Source organism: Globicephala melas, chromosome 9 (assembly GCF_963455315.2).
Source record: "Globicephala melas chromosome 9, mGloMel1.2, whole genome shotgun sequence".
NCBI classification, from domain to species: Eukaryota; Metazoa; Chordata; class Mammalia; order Artiodactyla; family Delphinidae; genus Globicephala; species Globicephala melas.
The window spans coordinates 84,675,806-84,695,299 of record NC_083322.1 but is presented as its reverse complement, the minus strand read 5'-3'; the positions used below and the strand labels follow the sequence as shown (position 1 = coordinate 84,695,299).

The 19,494-nt window shown below is 40.2% G+C and overlaps 2 protein-coding genes and 1 pseudogene across 10 annotated transcripts in view; 1 reads left to right on the top strand and 2 right to left on the bottom strand.

The window, feature by feature from the left end:
* Positions 1-3,055: 3,055 nt before the first annotated feature.
* Positions 3,056-6,575, bottom strand: TMEM60 (transmembrane protein 60). The gene is made up of 2 exons (XM_030834297.2): positions 6,371-6,575; positions 3,056-3,749 (listed from the first exon to the last, which is right to left on the bottom strand). The coding sequence occupies exon 2, from the start codon at positions 3,697-3,699 to the stop codon at positions 3,298-3,300; it is 402 nt and encodes a 133-aa protein (XP_030690157.1). The 5' UTR covers positions 3,700-3,749; positions 6,371-6,575; the 3' UTR covers positions 3,056-3,297.
* A 383-nt stretch (positions 6,576-6,958) lies between these two features.
* PHTF2 (putative homeodomain transcription factor 2) overlaps positions 6,959-19,494 on the top strand; it is a 148,450-nt gene continuing 135,914 nt past the window's right edge. For 6 of the 9 annotated variants that reach the window (XM_060304754.1, XM_060304759.2, XM_060304758.1 and 3 more), the window contains exon 1: positions 6,959-7,099. The gene's annotated coding sequence lies outside the window, so the exon portion shown is untranslated. Of the gene's footprint in view, positions 7,100-7,168; positions 7,207-8,505; positions 8,527-19,494 lie in introns of those variants that run through there. The other 3 variants (XM_030834288.2, XM_060304756.2, XM_060304757.2) reach the window with 3 other exon arrangements.
* On the bottom strand, positions 16,854-17,621 carry LOC115840862 (thioredoxin-dependent peroxide reductase, mitochondrial pseudogene; annotated as a pseudogene).

Sequence of the window (19,494 nt, the reverse complement as noted above, 5' to 3'; positions counted from 1 at the left end):
ATTTTTGGCTGCATTGGGTCTTTGTTGCTGCTTGTGGGCTTTCTCTAGTTGCAGCCAGCGGGGCTCCTCTTTGTTGCGGTGCGCAGGCTCTAGGCATGCAGTCTTCAGTAGTTGTGGCTCGCAGGCTCAGTAGTTGTGGCGCACAGGCTTAGTTGTTCTGTGGCATGTGGGATCTTCCCGGACCACAGCTTGAACCCGTGTCCCCTGCACTGGCAGGCAGATTCTTAACCACTGCGCCACCAGGGAAGCCCTCAGTCAGACTTTTTGATAAGTATTTGCCCAAACCAGTTTAAGTTACTTCTCTGTGTTGACCTGGAAATTAATGACTTCACTAAAACCTTTCAAATTTAAGTTTCTTTCTTAAGGCAGAATGTGTTCTTTTTATAAACACCATCAGTAAACATCTCTATTATAAAGGAGGTATCCTATAGCTAAGACCAAGGGGAAGATACTTTCTGCAGTACTTACTGTTTATGTATTATTACATTAGTTTTGTTTCCGTCTGTAAGCATAATTTCTCTTTTATGTCTTCCATTACTTACTGTTCTAAAGTAGGCTGTGATATTGTAATTTATAATTAGAAATATGTATCTAATCTTCATCCCTGTTCCTGGCATAGGAATCAGATACCCTTGGAATTTCCTAAGTGATAAGTGTGATTAAGGTGTCTTTTGAGCTTATGTTAATGAGGAGACTCTTGCAAAGCTCCTAGGTAACCTACGGATTGGGGCTGGTTGCCAGGGGAACCAACCTAGCGATTAGAGTTGAAACTTTCAGTCCCCCTCTCCCCACCAGGGCTGGAGATTGAGTTCAATCACCAATGGCTAATGATTTAATTAATCATGCCTATGTAATCAAGTTTCCATAAAATACCAAAAGGACAAGGTTCAGAAAGTTTCTAGGTTGGTGAACATGAGGAGATGGGGAAAGAGTGGTGTGCCCAGAGAGCATGGGAAGCTCTGCACCCCTTCCCCATACCTTGCCTTATGAATCTTCCATCTGGCTGTTCCTGAGTTAATATCCTCTTATAATAAACTGGTGTTCTAGTAAGTAAAATGTTTCTCTGAGTTATGTGAGCTGCTCTAGCAAATTAATCAAATTCAAGGAGAGGGTCATGGGAACCTCCATTCTAGAGGCGGTAGGTCAGAAGCAAGGTGACAACCTGAATTTGTGCCTGGCATCTTAAGTTGCAGAGGGGGTGGGGGGCACGTGCAGTTTTCTGGGACTGAACCCTTAACTTGTGGTATCTGATGCTATCTCCAGATAGTGTCAGAACTGAGTTAATTCCTTGGTGATGTAGGGAAAAAACACACACATCTGGTGTCCGAATCGGGGAGGCACACATCAATAACTTACTGCTGCTTCAGGTTGTTTATTTAGTGTGGCAGTATACCAAGTTAAGTAAGAAGAGTTTTACTTCCTGGGACTCTTTCAGATACTCTTACAATTGATTGATCCTCATGTGTGAACAAGTTGGTTATTGTGTTGCCTTTTTACATATAATTCTTACCGAACTTCTCTTTTCCTTGGAGACCAGTCCCACATTTCCTCTTAGTAATGTCATATAGAATTTCTGCTTTTGCTTGTTTCATGGCCTAGCTCAGGGGTCAGGAAACTACTGCCAATAGGCCATATTTAGGCCACTACCTGCTTTTTGTATAGCCTGTAAGGCATGAAAGGTTTTTACAGTTTTAAACGGTTGAAACAAAAATCAAAAGAATAATATGTTGTGATATGTGGCAATCATACAAAATTTAAATTTCATTGTCCACAAATAGTTTTATTGGGACATAGCTATAGTCTATGGCTGCTTTCTCACCACAAGAGCCGAGTAGTTGTGACAGAAACCATATGGCCCACAAAACTTTAAGTATTTACTATATAGCCCTTTACAGAAGTACTTTGCTGACTCCTGGCCTAGCTGATTGTTTACATGTGGTGCTGTTCCTTCTTTTCTCTGTGAGAGATTATACTTAGATGATACTTTCACAACTACAGGTTTTCCTGAACTACAAAACCCTCCTATCTGGTTTCTCACAGAGATTACATCTTTCTTCTGCTTTGAATGTATTAATAATAGATTCCAGTGACCAAATAGTTTAGATCTCTCAATTGAATTAGGAATACCTGATCAAGTCTTGGAACATTATGTTCCCCATATTAAATATCCTTCTTAATCCTATTTTTACATACCCCAAATACTAATATATACCAATTATAAGACAGGGAAATATCTGTAACTGATCAGTTTTTTATTTATTTACCCTACCTCTGTAGTTTCAAACAAAGAGTTAAGCAGTATTAATTTGTAGTGTTGTGGCTGAAACTTTGTCATATTATCTGTCTTTACAAAGGAGAACTAGACCAAAATGCTATATTTAAGCAATCCTCTCAAGTATTAGCAGCCAGAAACCACTTTTTTGTTAGATATTTTTTAAATGAACAAAATACTCCTTTAGATACTCCCAAAGCTAAGTGAGGGCTGTATAGGGCAAGAACATCACCCTGACCCTGCTTTAGGGTTATAAGACACTTAGGACTCTTTGGAATTCTTGTAAGTACTGCCACCTACACTTCACTGGAATTGGTTAAGTACCCTCGTAGGGTGATCTATAATTTATCAAACCAGGACACTTCTAAGAATGAAAGGGGAACTAACTCCCTGAGACCCCAGGACAATAGGCATAAACTGGACTTTCCTGACATAACTGGGATGTATAGTTCCCCTAACATTAGAAAGAGGCAAGCTTCTGCTCTGTTTTAATATGCTACCTCTAGTTTATTTGTTTCAAATAGAAGGCAGAGGTAACAATGAACTTAGCCTAGATAAAAAACTGTCGAACTCTCAGATTCTTTCTGAATGTAAACATGAAGTGGCACCCCTAATTATTTCAGTAACTGTTTTTCCTTCATAATCGAGAAGCACTATTTACTATGGTAGTAATGGGGCCATGATATATTAAACTTCTACCCAAATATGTAGATTAAAAGCTTTATATTTACTTTAAATATTGATCACATACTTAAAACATTATTCAATAGTCAAGTAGAAAAATAAGATCCAAAACAAACTTTATTTACATAGGACAATAAGGGTACTAATAACTCAAATACTGAATAATTAAGTTTTGGGTTGACTAGAAGTCCATGATTCACCAAGACTACTTTATGGAAGCAGTATAAAATTACATTTGATATTTTTCTCAGTTCTCTGGCATTCTTCAAGCTTGCAAGGATTCAGAACACTTTAATGATAGCTTGTTGAACAGCAATAAAATGAGATGATGTCCTTAGAAGTCAGTCTCTCACAAAAAAGACGTTATATCCAAGCTCTATCAAAGCCCCAGCCAGTAAGGCCCATAAAGGAATGAAGACATAGGACAGATTCATGGTAGTAAACTGTTCCAGTTTAGCACAGAGTGCAAGGCAGAAGGCTAATTTAAGTAACATTGCAATGAGGTACCAGGCTTTTTTTTTAATATTGTGTGATCCATGTCGAGGGTCAAAGCCAGACTTACATCGCCCAGCCATTTTCACAATCAGCATGACAAGAAGGATAGTATCAAATATCCAGACTGGAATAAATATGAGGAACCAGTTCCAAGGTGCCTTCTCATCCAGTTTCAACACCAACATGATCAAGAAGAGTAATGTGAAAAGCCAGGTGAGTAGTACTCTCTGAGCCAAGGACATTCTCATTTAAACAGTTTAAAGAGGCTGTTGCAGAGTCGAAAAAAGGGAAATATACCCTAAGAGAAGGAAAAAAAGTCAAGATTGTTTTGATACCAGAAAAAAATTTTTTCTATTCCTGGTTTACAAAGCTGGCTCTTTCCAGCTTTGTAAAACTGATCTATATTTCTGTTTTGTACTAGTACTGTATGACTGTTACTGGATATGTTCTAATATCTGTGAGGTCTAGTACCTATTTACCATTTTCTTTTCCAGAATATTTTCTACTATTTTGACCTTCCACGTTTTTCAATGCTAAAATCACTAGTTCTTAAAAACTTGGAATTTTGATAGGAATGCATTCATCTATAATACTTAGGTATAAGCACTTATTTAATCTTCACATTATAGGTTTACAGTATGTTCCATACTTACTCACGTTTTTTTATCAACCTTGTGACCAATGGGAAAAGGGTAAATAGAATGGGAAATCAGAAGCCAGGCTGCATGAAGTTGGGTGAGGAGTTAACAGAAGATAATGAAATGCAAACAGTTGACAACATTTTATTCCTTTGAAACATTTGGAGAAAAGAAGATGAAAGGTCAGACATACAATGAGGATGACAAAGGAAGGATCAAGGGCTCCCCTGGTGGCGCAGTGGTTGAGAGTCCGCCTGCCGATGCAGGGGACACGGGTTCGTGCCCCGGTCCGGGAAGATCCCACATGCCGCGGAGCGGTTGTGCCCGTGAGCCATGGCCGCTGAGCCTGAGCGTCCGGAGCCTGTGCTCCGCAACGGGAGAGGCCACAACATTGAGAGGCCCGCGTATCACAAAAAAAAAAAAAAAAAAAGAAGGATCAAGAACAAATTTTCAGTAAAGTAGGAATCTAAGTATGATTATAAACAGAGGGAAATAAGCCACTGGGCAGTGATAGATTGAGGATGAGAGAGGACACTTGATGGCAACAGGAAAAGATCAGAAGGTAATGGGTATGGTAACAAAAGCATGGGTGATAGGAGTAAAAATGCAGGAAGATAAGAAACAGGGAAAAGGGGAGGAAGCTGGCTAGATAAATCAAATGCCCTAGACTATCATGTTTTAAGTAATTATATTTTAGAACTAACTTTGATTGCTACATCTCTACTACTTCAAACAGTGGGTGACTGTCATGGTGCAAGAGTATATATCTGTTGCATTTCAATAGTGACCTATGAATCTCCTAGCTCCCTTCTTTCCCTTATACCCATCTGCCTGCACTCAACTTGTTTACTTGGCTGGCAGATACTTCATACTGCACTACGAAAAACAGATGCTTTTGCTCCCAGGAAGGCATTTTCCGTGCTGGTCTCTTTTCCTGGCCAGAGGCTGCCATTGTGGAATGTGGGACTGACTTTGGAAGAAGAGGTGGAGAGGTGCGTACTGATTAGTAACTACAGATGGGTTTCACACTGTAAATTGAATTTGCTCAATTTCCATTTCCAATCGATCTGGCCATTTTTATGGACTTTTAAAAGGTTTACGATAATACAGTTGCTTAAACGTAACTTTTCCATCAGCCAGCCACTGGATGAGTCAAGCTTCATTTTTTCTCGTAAAGAACTGAGTAGCAACTGGTCACAGGAAGGGAGCTGCATTCAACATAGGTACTTGAAGACTGGAGGTGAAAAGGCTGCAAAGAACACAGTCTTGTGGCTACAAGTTCTATTATGTGGGATGCAACAAACTTTTGTATGCACTTTTACTAAAATGCCCTCGATTGGGAAGCACTCTGTTGATATTTAAATGACACTTGAAGGATTATGGATGCTGGGGTTCAGTGATGACCTACAACTCCGATTTCATTAATTTATTAATAAATCTCTCTTAACTTATTATATTTGTTTCCTACTACTACTTTCTTCTTAAAGAAGGGCGGTGGGGGGGGCAGGGTGGAGGGAGCTGCATACTCCAAAACAAAAATTTGTTCAAGTATTTCTCATTTGAGGTGGTTATTTCTTGCACCTGCAAGATAGTTAAGTATATGCTTATCCATTGTTAAAACCTGCGCTTCCCCTAAATGGCAATCTAAAGGCCCCCTGCCCACAGTTCAACGTCTCGGTACCAGGTGTGTGGGCTTGATCATTTGTCCATGGTGCTTGTCACACCATCTCGCATTTCCCTTCTCTCGCGACTGCCAGTACACTTCCCAGTGAACTCGCCCCATCCCGAAGACAGTTTTGTTTAATGGGCCCCCAATACAGAGCTATTCTAAACAATGAGTCACTTTCTAAAGGCTCCTGCTGCAAAAGCCTTGGCCAACCTGACCGTCCTTCAAAGGAACAGCGTTGTGCTTACACTTACCTGATTTTCGGGCCTACTTGTCTCAGAACTTCAGGGCGTTCCTAAACTATCCTTGCCCTTCGTCTTCGAATGCCGACGGTCCGCCAACGGTGCCCTATCCGGACTCCCCCCATTCTGCACTGTGGGACCAGTACATTCTGGAGTTGAACGCAGTTCTTGTACAATATGATCCACAATGCAAACAGAATCCCGGTGCCAAGAGGTGTATGTGCGTTTGGGACCGGGAGTGTGAGGGGGTGAGGGGATGAGGGACGGCGACACGGCCCACGGAAGCATCTGGAGGCCAGGGCACCGGGGGGTGGGGGGCGCGGGGGGCGAGTGCACTTCGGAGGATGCCGGCTCGTTGGAGCCCCGAACTCACCTGGCAGCGCCGCTGGCTGGAGAGCGCAGAGGGGCGCGAAGATTAGGAAATTCGCCAGTTTGGATCCTTGGCCTTTTCCACCACGCTTTTTCCCCCATTAAATCCAGAATCCGTCACATGATAATCAAGAAAAAGATCTCAGTTCCGCCTCTTCAAACAACCACAGTGGAACCTCTCTCAGGTCTACCTCGGGGCCGCGCCCACATCCGGGGCAGGGTCTCACCGCCCTGGGCCTACCCTATAGGTAGAGAGAACGCCAATCTGGGTTCAGAGGCCCCCTTCCCTGCACTAATTGGACCATTTGGCCGCCAGTGCCAACCAACCGACTTTTCCGTGCGATCGGGTTTGTCAAAAAGGCGGCAATAAAAGAAGTCAGTAGGCCCGCCTCTCTACTACTACGGGCTAGGAGGAAAGTCAGTCTAAGCATAGGCGGGAGCGTACGCGGTCCCATTGGGCGCACAGATGCCAATCAGACTTGCCAGCTCTCCGCCCCGCCTCCGCGGGGCGCCCCGCCCCTCCCCTCGCTCTCCCAGTCAGCGCGCGGAGACTGCAGGCTCCGGCGCAAAATCCTGCGGGAGAGGGGGTGGGGCGACGGCTCTGGAGGCAGCGCGCCCGCGGGTTGCTTCGTTGTGGCTCGTCAGGCTCCCGTGGCGGCGGCGGCGGCGTTTGCCTCGGTGTCTCCCGCGCGCACTCCAGCCGCCTCCTAGCGGCGCGGCGCCCTTTCCTACGGTAAGAGCCGGCATCACCTCCGCGCTGAGGCGGGCCGCGTGGAGGTCGTTGGGTTCTGACAGAAGCGGAGGATGAAGCTGGACGAGGGAGGAGAAGAGCGGCGGGTGGTATGGAGGTGGGGGGTGTGGGGGCATCGCGTAGTCCTCCCGGCCCGTGACTTCCTCGGCAGCCGCCGGCACCTGCGCTCCGGGACGCTATCATTTGGCCGGTGGCGGAGGCTCAGCCTCCCTCCTCCCGAACCCGCGCTGTCCTCGAGCCTTGATGGTGATGGGCCGAAGCCCAGCGCCGCCTCCCGCCCCTCCGCCCCCTCCCAAGTCCCCTCTCCTTCGCTTCCTTCCCCTGGCGCTATGTTTGGGGCGCGTCGGGTCCTGGAGGGAGTGCGGGGTCATCGGGTGGCCGAGCCGGGGTCGGCGGGGAGCGGCCAGCTAGCAGTCGGAGGAGCGGGCTCGGGAGGAGGGGGCGACCCTGCGCGCGCTGGACGCCGACTGGAGGGGGTCGCTGCCCTGCTCCCACTGAGCGGGCAACAGTTTAGTTTTCTGATTCCAGCACTGACTGCGGAGCTGGCGCTGAAATCCTTGGCATGGGCCTTAAAGGGATATTTCTTGTTTGGAAACAATGCCGCGGTCCATCAGCGTGCTTCACCTTTTCTTATTTTTATCTGCCTGATGTTGACAGCCAGTGTTCTGGTATTGTTCCTTCGAGTCATGGCTTTCTAACGCAACACCTCCTTGTAGAACTTAAGAGATTATTCTGTCACTAATCTGTCACCCTTTTAATTTTTAGCCCGGCCGAAAAAGGCCCTGCTTTATAACAACATATACTGTCTAGGGAAGTACAGAATCTGGAACAATTTATTAATCTCTGTATCTACATACCAAGTAATTTTAAAATTCGTGGTGAATGTGTTAGGTATTTTGTTATTCACACTTGCTCACTTTGTTAATGGTATATTCTGTTTACTTTGAGATTGGTTGTTATTTATGGTACTTTGATTTTAGAGCTTTTGGTTAGCTTTAGCCAACTAAGCATTTGAAGATTTTTCTTTTTTTTTCCCCTTTGAGACTGGCTATAGCCTTAGTGTTTGCTCTTGTTTCTAGGGATTATGTATTTTTAAAAACTTTTTTCTCCAAAACTGGGCTTTTTCATAGATTTTTAAAATTTTAAGGGGGAATTCTGATAATTTGGAAACTAGGCACTTTAGCCTAAAGAGCCGTAAAATAGCATAACAATATAAAATCCTAACTTTTTGGAGTAAGGGTTGGTAAGTTTAAGAGAAGGAAATGGGTATCCTCTGTCAGGTGTAGTGGCTTAGCCTCTAGATTCCAGACCAATATGGAGGTGTGGTGAGAATGAGCCATGCCTGAGACCAGACACAGGTGGTTCCAGGAGCGTTTTCTTGCAGGGGAAATAGCCTGCCTCCCACACAGGTTAGTTGTGTTCCTGCATCAGGTAGTATTAAGTTAGGTGGTAGTAAAATAGGAAGTGTCTGTGTTCCAATTTTCAAACTTGCTGGTAGGGCTTGAAAATGTGGTGAACAAATAAAATATAGTATACAGTGGGGGCACTCTTGCATAGTCAAGCCTCCAAGAATAAACTTTTTTTGAGTCCAGACTGGCCCTGGACAGTTGGCCCTAAAAGTCAAGTAAGTGACCTGAGCAATTTTTAAACCATGAACCTTTTTGGCTAGTCCATTTCATTCAAAATTGCAAGGAAATTTTTTTTTAAGTTTTTATTGGAGTATAGTTGATTTACAGTGTTGTGTTAGTTTCAGGTGTACAGGAAAATGAATCAGTTATACATATAGCCACTCTTTTTTAGATTCTTTTCCTATATAGGCCATTACAGAGTATTGAGTAGAGTTCCCTGTGGTACATAATAGGTCCTTATTAGCTATCTATTTTATATATAGTAGTGTGTATATGTCAATCCCAGTCTTCCAATATACACCCCCTGGTAAACATAAGTTTGTTTTCCACATCTGTAACTCTATTTCTCTTTTGTAGATAAGTTCATTTGTACCCTTTTTTAAGATTCCACATATAAGCGGTATCATGTGATATTTATCTTGTCTGACTTAACTTCACTAAGTACAATAATCTCTAGGTCCATCCATGTTGCTGCAAGTGGCATTATTTTATTCTTTATTATGGCTGAGTAATATCAAGATTATAAGGAATTTGTACTGAAAAAGGCTACACTAGACTGAGCCGAAGAAAATTTAGGGTAGCATGTAGGAAAAGATGAGGATTGTCTATGTTACCTCATTTAATCCTTTTAATCCTAGGAGGTAGCTACTGTGATTACTGTCCTCCCATGAGTTAATGTAGGTTAACTCATGTGTTCAAGATTTCTCAGCTAATAAGTTGGTGGAGGTGGAATTTACATCTAATCAATGTGATTACAAAGCTTATATTCCAAGCTGTTCTGCTTTCCCATCACAGTAAAAATGGCTTCATAGAGATTTGGTTGAAGGAGAGTAATCAATGGAAAATAATGCTGCAAAACCATAAACTGAATATTCAGTAACGCTTTGAGATCGTTGTGTAATAGGCTCTGTTGAGTGTTGCTGGGAGGTAAGGATGGAGTAACCTTCCCTGTCTTTGAGGAACATCCCTGTAGTGGGAGAGAGAGATATTTGAACGAATAATGGTAACACAATGCAGTATATACTATAAGAGAGTGCCGTAGAGTGTGTGGTTTCATGGAAAGAGAATTCAGTTAAAATTCAGACAGACCAGCGTTTGAATTCCTGTTTTGATTTGTGACCTTGAACATGATACCAAACCTTTTTCATCTTTAGTTTCCTTATCTGTTAAGTGGAGAGAATAATGTTTCAAAGGGGAGTATTAGTATTAAACAAAATATGTAAAGTATTGTCACATTGGTAAGCCCTGAATAAAGAAGAAGGAAAAAATAAATTGAACAGAGTTGAGAAGGGGTTGGAGGTTTAGCAGGGAGCTATCTCTGGAACCTAAAAATGTGACTGATAATTTTGATTAGTGGGGAGGGAAGGCATCAAACACAGAACACACAGAACTGGGGGCAGGAGAACCGGAATATGGATTGTTGAGGGAATGGCAAGTAATTGTGGCTCTGTATAGAAAGTATTTTTGAAGGCCAAATTTAAATGATAATTGTATAGAAATGTGGCTGGACAATTTTAGTGGTTATAAATTGCATACTTAGATACTGAAATTATAGGAATATCTCAAGAGTTTGTGCATTGTTACAGTTTTATTTAATATTTACCTTTGAATACTTATTTTCCCTACTGTCAGTTAAAATTTCATTTCCAAACATGTTCAGGCAAGCAACTATTTCATTATTTCATTGGGATACTTCATTCTAAGCTGTAAAAGAAGACTAAGGCAATTGCACCAAATTTGTGAGGTGTGTTTTGGGATTATTTAAAAAAGAAGAATCTTGGGAATTCCCTGGAGGTCCAATGGTTAGGACTCCGTGCTTCCACTGCAGAGGCCCTGGGTTCAATCCCTAGTTGAGAACTAAGATCTGCAGGATGCATGGCTCGGCCAAAAAAATTAAAGTAAGGTAAAGTAAAGAAGAGTCTTAAGTGATTGATTGCCTTCCCTTAACCACCCCCCCTTACCTACTCTATTGCCATATAGAGTCAGTATTGCAAACTACCCTTTGCATATGTATACCCTTTGACTGTCTTTTCTGAACTGAAACTTGAGATGTGACTGTTGGACAGAATGTTTTAAATTGAGACTGTCCTTGAAAAATCTAAGAAAAAGTCCCATGGTTACGTCTTCCCCTCGGGTTAGCACAGAACCGTAAATACTCCCATTGGATTTATTTATTTATTTATTTATTTATTTTTAACATCTTTATTGGAGTATAATTGCTTTACAATGTTGTGTTAGTTTCTGCTGTATAACAAAGTGAATCAGCTATACGTATACATATATTGCCACATCTCCTCCCTCTTGCGTCTCCCTCCCACCCTCCCTATCCCACCCCTCTAGGTGGTCACAAAGCACCGAGCTCCTCTCCCTGTGCTATGTGGCTGCTTGCCACTAGCTATCTATTTTACATTTGGTAGTGTGTATATGTCAGTGCTACTCTTTCACTTTGTTCCAGCTTACCCTTCCCCCTCCCCATGTCCTCAAGTCGATTCTCTACATCTGAGTCTTTATTCCTTTCCTGCCGTTAGGTTCATCAGAACCATTTTTTTTTAGATTCCATATATGTCACATTGGATTTATAAATGTGGATCCCTTTATAACCAGAATCATATGACTAAGTTGAAAATATTAAGTGACATTTAGGAAAGCTGCATTTTTAGTCCCAACTTGTTAGCTTCATGTAAATTGCTAAAATGACACAAAATAATAGAGGTGAGTTTTCAGATGAGAAAAAAAAATTACTTCCTAGAACAGGTAATTTTAGAGGACTAGGAAAGAAAATATGCTGGACTTCATTTTGAACAGGAACTAAAGCAGGAAATGGCGGTGCCTGAACCACAACCTGATAATAATCGTAACATGATTAAATTTGACATTTAATGAGAGGAAGTAAAGGCAAAAAAAGTGTACTGTATGCAGCTTTCCAGTTTCAAAAACAGTAGGGGAAGGGACTATTAAAAGTGTATCTACAGAAAGTTTGAAGACATGTAGTGGGCACTCATGTTTGTTTCATGAATGAAAGCACCTTAGTCATACATTCAGTAAAATGTCTCTTACAGGTAGCAAAAAGCTTATGAAAGTTATGTGGCACAAGTTTTGGTGCTCTACAGACCTAGGTTCAAGTTTCAATTCTACAGTCCACCAGTTTTCTAACTTTGGGCTCATTATGTAATCTTTTCTTTTTAAAAAAAAAATTTTATTTATTATTTTTGGCTGCGTTGGGTCTTCGTTGCTGCGCGTGAGGCTACTCTTTGTTGTGGTGCGTGGGCTTCTCATTGTGGTGGCTTTTCTTGTTGAGCATGGGCTCTAGGCACATGGGCTTCAGTATTTGTGGCACGCAGGCTTCAGTAGTTCTGGCTGTTGGGCTCTAGAGGGCAAGCTCAGTAGTTGTGGCTCGCGGGCTTAGTTGCTCCGCGACACGTGGGATCTTCCTGGACCAGGGCTTGAACCCGTGTCCCCTGCATAGCCAGGCGGATTCTTCACCATTGCGCCACCAGGGAGTCCCCTCATTATGTAATCTTTTTGATGTTCAGTTTTATCTAATCATAAAATGGGGATATCTACTTTGCAAGATTTTGAAAACTAAATGAGCTAATATATGTGAAGCACTTGATTCATTGCCTGGCTTATAAGACTTGCTCAAAAAAAAAAAAGATTGCTGCAATTGTTCAACTAAGTTGAGCAGGTATACTTTTTAAAAAAATACAATTCTCAAATAGAGTAAGGAAAGGCCGAAAATGGCAAACCAAGAAAACCTTAAAAGGAGGCAATGGATGTTACATAGGTAACAGGCAGTGTTGAATAAAGAATTGAATCATTGCCGCCACATACAACAAAAAAAGGGAAAAGATAGGGAGCGAGCTTCACGTTCTCAATTTTTTTTCTGAAGAAAGGAGGTCAGACTCATTAAACCAAATAGAGCAAATAAATAGGGTTTTGCTTTTCTAAATGACAGTAAAAAGATCACTGAAATTGGGTCTCTTGTACTGTGAATTAAGTATATAGGGAAAGGGACTTATCTTCTCAACTCTTTTAACTACCTTCTTACTCCTCAAGTTCTTTTAACAGAGAAAAGCCATTGTGCAGTTAATTGTACAGTTACAGAGAAGGCTTTAATTGCAAGTAATCCTGGTAGATAGAGCAGCTTAATTTACACAGATCCCCTAAATGTTGATTCTATGTATTAATCACATTGCCTACCAATCTACCTTTTGGTCACTGAATGTCTAAATGTACCATATGTTGAAAAATTAAACATATCTTCTTGTTCTCCGCTTGTATTCCCTGTTTTAGTGAATGGTTCTGATGTTCAAGCCAAGAATCATGGAACATCCTTACTCTTTTACTCCCCATACCTTTCATGTCCAATCCATCACTGCATCTGATTATTCTCTCTACTAATTATCTTTTAATCATGCCCTATCCCAACACCTACCCCAAGTTAAAATACAAACGCTCATTGCCCACAACTAGAGAAAGCCCGCGTGCAGCAACGAAGACCCAACACAGCCAAAGAAAAACATTAAATAAATAAATAAATAAATTTAAGAAATGCTCATTGCCACTGACTTATTTCACGCCCTCATCATTTCCTTATTGTCACTAGTCTCTACTTTTTTTTTCTGGCTGCGCGGCATATGGGATCTTAGTTCTCTCGCCAGGGATGGAATGTGAGCCCCCTGCAGTGGAAGCATAGAGTCTTAACCACTGGACCTCCAGGGAAGTCCCAGGTCTCTTTACTTTTAATTTAGCCTCGTACTAACCAGTTCTCTACACAGCTTCCTTCCAGAATGATTTTGTTGAAATACTAACATAACCATATCAAACTTATATATCCATAGTGCCTGCACATGATAGTTAATAAATACTTGGTCTCTCCATGTATCTTAAACTTAAGACAATATTAAATGACTTGCATACTTATGCCTGGAGTTTTCTTTATGGGAAAGATTTTAACTACAAATTCAATTTCTTTAATAGACAAAGGGTTTTTTATTTCTTTTTGAGTGAGCATCTATTATCATTTGTATCTTTCAAGGAATTTGTCAATTTAATCTAAGTTGTTAAATTCATGGACATAAAATTGTTCATAATATTCCTTTATTATCTTCTTAATATCTGTAAGATTTGTAGCAATGTCCCCTTTCTCATTCCTGACTGTAAATTTGTGTGTTTTCTCATTTTTTTCCTGTTCAATCTGACTAGAAGTTTGTCTGTTTTATTGATACTCTCAAGAACCAGGTTTTGGTTTTCTTTATTGATTTTGTGTTCTCAATTTCAATAATTTCTCTTCTTTATTATTTCCATTTTGCTATTTACTTTGCATTTTATTTACTCTTGATTTGCTAGAATCTTAAAATGTAAACTTAATTTGTTAATTTATTGTCTTCTAGTATAAATGTTTAATGCTATAAAATTCCCTTCTAAATAGTGCTTTGGTGGCATCTCAAGTGTTGATATGTCGTGTTGTCATTTTTGTTCAATTCAAAAATCCTTGCTGATTTTGTGATTTCTTTGTTGACCCTATTGGTTATTTAAAGGTATGTACCCAAGTCTTCCAATATTTGGGGATTTTTCAGATGTTGATTTCTGATTTAATTTCACTGTGGTCAGAGAACATACGTTGTGTGATTTGAATTGTTTTGAATTTATTGAGACTTGTTTTATGGCCCAGAATATAGTCTCTCTTGGTAAATGATTCATGTGCACTTGAAAAGAATGTTGGGTGGAGTGTTCTATAAATGTCAGATCAAGTTGATTGATAGAGTTTTTCAGATCTTTTCTATCCTTACATATTTTATGTCTGCTCGTTCTCTCAATTTTTAAAAATAATTTTATTTATTTATTTATTTATGGCTGTGTCAGGTATGAGTCGTGGCACGTGGGATCTTCGTTGCGGCAGGCGGGCTTCTCTCTAGTTGTGGTGTGTTCCAGAACGTGCGGGCTCAGTAGTTGAGGTGCACAGGCTCTGTAGTTGTGGCTCACAGGCTCCAGAGCGTGTGGGCTCTGTAGTTGCAACACGCAGGCTCAGTAGTTACAGCACCTGGGCTTAGTTGCCCTGTGGCATGTGGGATCTTAGTTCTCTGACCAGGGATCTAACCAGCATCCCCTGCAATGGAAGATGGATTCTTAGGCACTGGGCCACCAGGGAAGTCCCTGTTCTCTCAGTTTTTGAGAGAAGGGTGTTGAAATCTCTGACATAACTGTGGACTTGCCAATTTCTCCTTGCAGTTTGATCAGTTTGGCTTCATATATTTTGAAGTTCTGTTACTAGACACATACATATTTAGGATTGGTATCATCTTTTGATGAATTGGATCTCTTTATCATTGTGAAATGGCCCTCTTGTAATATGCTTTTCTCTAAAGTCTACTTTATCAGTATTGCCACTCCAGCTTTCTTTTGATTAGTGTTAATGTGATATATCTTTTTACATTTTTTAACTTTTTACCTACTTGTGTGTTTGTATTTAAAGCGGATTTCTGGTATATAGCATATAGTTTGTCCTTTTTTTTGTTTTGTTTTCTTTTAAATCCAGCATCCTAATCTCTGCCTTTTAATATAGACTATTTACATTTAATATGATTATTGATTTTGATGGGTTTAAATCTACCATCTTGCTATGTGTTTATTTGTGCAATCGGTTCTTGTTCCTTTTTTCTTTGTCTTCTTTAGTATTATTGGAGTATTTTTTTTATGACTGTCCCCTTTATTGGAGTATTAATTATCTATAGCTCTTTTTTTTTTTTACTGCCTGTCTGTAGTGGCTGTATACATCTTTAACTTATCACATCTACTTTGAGTAAAACACAGCTTTTTATATCATATAAGAACCTTGTAACAGTATACTTCTATATTCCCTTCTCAGCCTTTGTACTATTGTCATACATTTTGGTTTTACATATGTTATAAATTCCACAATATAGTTCTACTTTTTTAGCTTTAAATGGTCATTTGTCTTTCAAAGGGGTTAAAAATATTTTTTTTGTTTTTTTTTTTAGAAAAAATGCTCTTAAATTTACCCACATATTTACCATTTTCAAGGCTCTTCATTCCTTTGGAATTCTTTTTTCATCTGGTATCATTTTCCTTCTTCCTGAAAGACTTCCTTTAGTATTTATTGTAATGCTGTACTACTGATGAAATTTTTTCAGCTTTTGTATATGTGAAAAAAAATATGTATATATATATATTTTTTTATATTTTTTACATTGAACACTTCAGGAAAGAAAATAATTAAGTGATGATTCAAATGCATGAATGATTCAAATTCAAAATGCAATCCCTGGATTCAATAAATATCCTTTATAATTATACCCAGTCAATATTAGAAATGTATATAGGCACTAAGTCAGCTAACAAAATAAGTAAAATAACTATATAAAGTATAAATTTCAGGACTGGGGAACATGCATGATCAGTTAAGTCACTTTGCCACTGTAGGTGCTTTTTAAAAAACATGATTCACATTTGCTTCAATCACATACACATTCATTGCAGGTGTTTCCCACCCCACCCCCACCCCCCGGCCACACTGCATGGTATGTGGGATCTTAGTTCCCTGACCAGGGATTGAACCTGTGCCCCCTGCATTGGAAGCACAAAGTCTTAACCACTGGACCACTAGGGAAGTCCTGCAAGTGTTAAATTGGACCACTGATGGCCAACAACTTAAAACTATGATCTTAAAAGAAAATTCAGTTTAATACAAAGAAACACAAGAAGAAAATCTCAGGACCCTTGATCAGAAGTTTTGATGCCTGTCATACTACTCTGGTGTATACAAAGGTTCAAGTAAGGCTGAGAAAGAAGAATTGTTTCCTTTTCCCTTTGAAGACACGATCCAAGAAACAGAGGAATTGCACATTCTATAGCAACTAGCTATCCGTCCATACACTGCCAATAAAGGACTCCTTACATTAGTAACTAACCAAGTTTTAAAAGCCTTGGCCAGTGTTACAAAAACAGAACGTTTAGAGTAATATTTACGAATACAAGCATAATTGTTTTTTTGCCTTCTCTAAGTAATAATCTTTGAAATGCTAAAAGTGAGTTCCAGCTGTGGTTCTTTTCTGGGCGTGGGGAGCTGCAGGTGCACATGGGATGGTCTACTGATTTACCTTCTCACAGTATTCTTTGGAAGCAGTTGGATGGGGCTTGATTGTAGGAGAATCTGGGGTCCATTTGGCTGGGCAGACTTCTTCATGGGTTTCCACAAACTGAAATGCCTCCACCAAGCGGAGGGTCTCTTCCATGCTTCAGCCCACTGGGAGATCATTGACGCTCAAATGCTTGATGACTCATTGGGGTCAATTATGAAGAGACGTCGTAGTGCAAGGCCAGGACCTGCTAACAGCACACTGTAGTCTCGGGAAATCTGTTTAGTCAGATCTGACAAGAGTGTGATTTGCATGTGGCCCAAACCGCCATTCTTCCTTGGTGTTTACCCAGGCCAGGTGGGAGAAGTGGGAATCCACTGACACTGTAACGATTTCACAGTTCACATTGTGAAATTCATTGGCTTTGTCACTGAAAGCAATAATTTCTGTAGGACACACAAAGGTGAAATCCAAAGGATAGAAGAAGAGCCCTAAATATTTCCACTTAAAGTCATCAAGGCTTATTTCTTTGAACTCTCCATTGACAACAGCTGTACCCTTAAAATAGGGCGCATGCTGGGTGACGACAGGGGCATGGTATGAGGAACTGGTGCTAAAGGTGAATTTTGCTTGACCAGAACCAGACACAATGCATTTGTCAAGCACGTTCTTCAAGAAGCAGCAGGCCTAAGGGCTGCAGCAGAAATGCCCCAAGGAATGGCACTCACGTGTTGGACAAGCGAAGTCTGGAGCAACCTTTCCTGCCGTGGCTGCCATCTTAAGGGTGCATGGAACCCGCGGGGCAGACAGAGAAGCAGAGAGCTGAAAAAATATTTTTGACTTTATTTTTGAAATATATTTTTGCTGGGTATAGAATTTTAGATTGACACTTTTTTTCTTTCAGGACTTTAACGATACTGCACCAGTGTCTTCTCATTGCATTTTTCCAATATGAAATCTACTGTTATCCTTATTTCTTTATATTGAAAGTGTTTTTTTTTTCCCCCGGCTGCTTTTTAAGATGATCTCTCTACCATTGGTTTTAAGCACTTTTATTATGATGTGCCTACGATGTGTTTTATGTTTCTTATGCTTGGGGTTTGTTGAGCTTCTTGGTTTGTAGATTTACCATTTTCATCAGATGTAGAAAAAGTTTGTCCATTATTTCTTTAAATAGTTTTTCTGTGTTTCTTCACTCCTCTCATTCTGGTACTCCAGTTACGCATATATTATGCCACTTGATATTGTCCCACAGCTAACTGATGCTCTGTTCATTTTTTTAAAATATTTTTTTCACTCCTTGTTTCAACTTGGATAATGTCTCCTGCTCTGTCCTCAAGATTAGTAATCTTCTTTTCAGTTTCTGATCTGCTGTTATCTCATCCAGTGTATTTTTCTTCTTAGACATTTTATTTTTCATTTCTGTAAGTTTGATTTGAATTTTGTCTATATCTTACATATTTCTCCTTTACATGTTCAATCTTTCTTCTGTCTTTTAAAAAAAATATATTTATTTATTTATCTGGTTGCTCCCAGTCTTGGTTGTGGCAGGCAGGCTCCTTAGTTGTGGCTTGCTGGCTTCTTAGTTGCAGCACATGGGCTTCTTAGTTGTGGCATGCAAACTCTTAGTTGTGGCATGTATGTGGGATCTAGTTCCCTGACCAAGGATTGAACCCGGGCTCCCTGCATTGGGAGCATGGAGTCTTATCAACTGCGCCACCAGGGAAGTCCCTCTTCTCCTTTCTTGAATACAGTTAACCTTTGAATGATGTGGGCGTTAGGGGTGCTGACTGTTCACACAGTTGAAAATCTGTGTATAACTTTATAGTTGGCCCTCCACATCCACGGTTCTGCATCTGCAGATTCAACCAATCATATAGATCATGTATTATTGTAGTATGTTTTTATTTTTTAAAAAATCTGTGTATAAGTGGAACTGCACAGTTCAGACTGTTGTTCAAGGGTCACCTGTAGAGTCTATACTAGCCGAGTTTTCAAAAAATTGTGGTAAATAATACATAACATAAAATTTATCATCTTAATAATTTTTTAAGTATATAGTTCAGTAGTGTTAATTACATTAATATTGTTGTGAAACAGCTCTCCAGAACTTCTTCATCTTGCAAATCTGAAACTCTGTATCCATTCAACAACAACTACTGTTTACTCCTTCCCTCATTCCCTGGAAGACATTCTTCTGTTTTCTGTCTCTGTGAATTCAACTATGCTAGGTACTTCAGATAAATGGAATAATACAGCCTTGGTCTTTTTGTGACTGGCTTATTTCACTTAGTGTAATATCCTCAAGATTCATCCATGTTGTGGCATGTGGCAGGATTTCCTTTAAGGCTGAATAATATTCTGTTGTATAATTTTCTTTATTCATTCACCCATTGGTGGACATGTGAGTTACTTTAATCTCTTTGCTATTGTGAATAGTGCTTCTGTGAACATGGGTATGCAGATAATGTCTTCAAGACCATGCTTTCACTTCTTTTGGGTATATACCCAGAAGTGAGATTGCTGGATCATATGGTAGTTCTATTTTCAATTTTTTGAGAAACTTCCATACTATTTTCTATAGTGATTGCACCACTTCACCATTGCACTAACAGTGCACAAGGGTTCCAGTTTTTTCACATCATGTTAA

Coding starts and splice junctions, on each gene's coding strand:
- TMEM60 (XM_030834297.2), bottom strand. CDS start 3,699: ATGAGAATGTCCTTGGCTCAGAGAGTACTACTCACCTGGCTTTTCACA.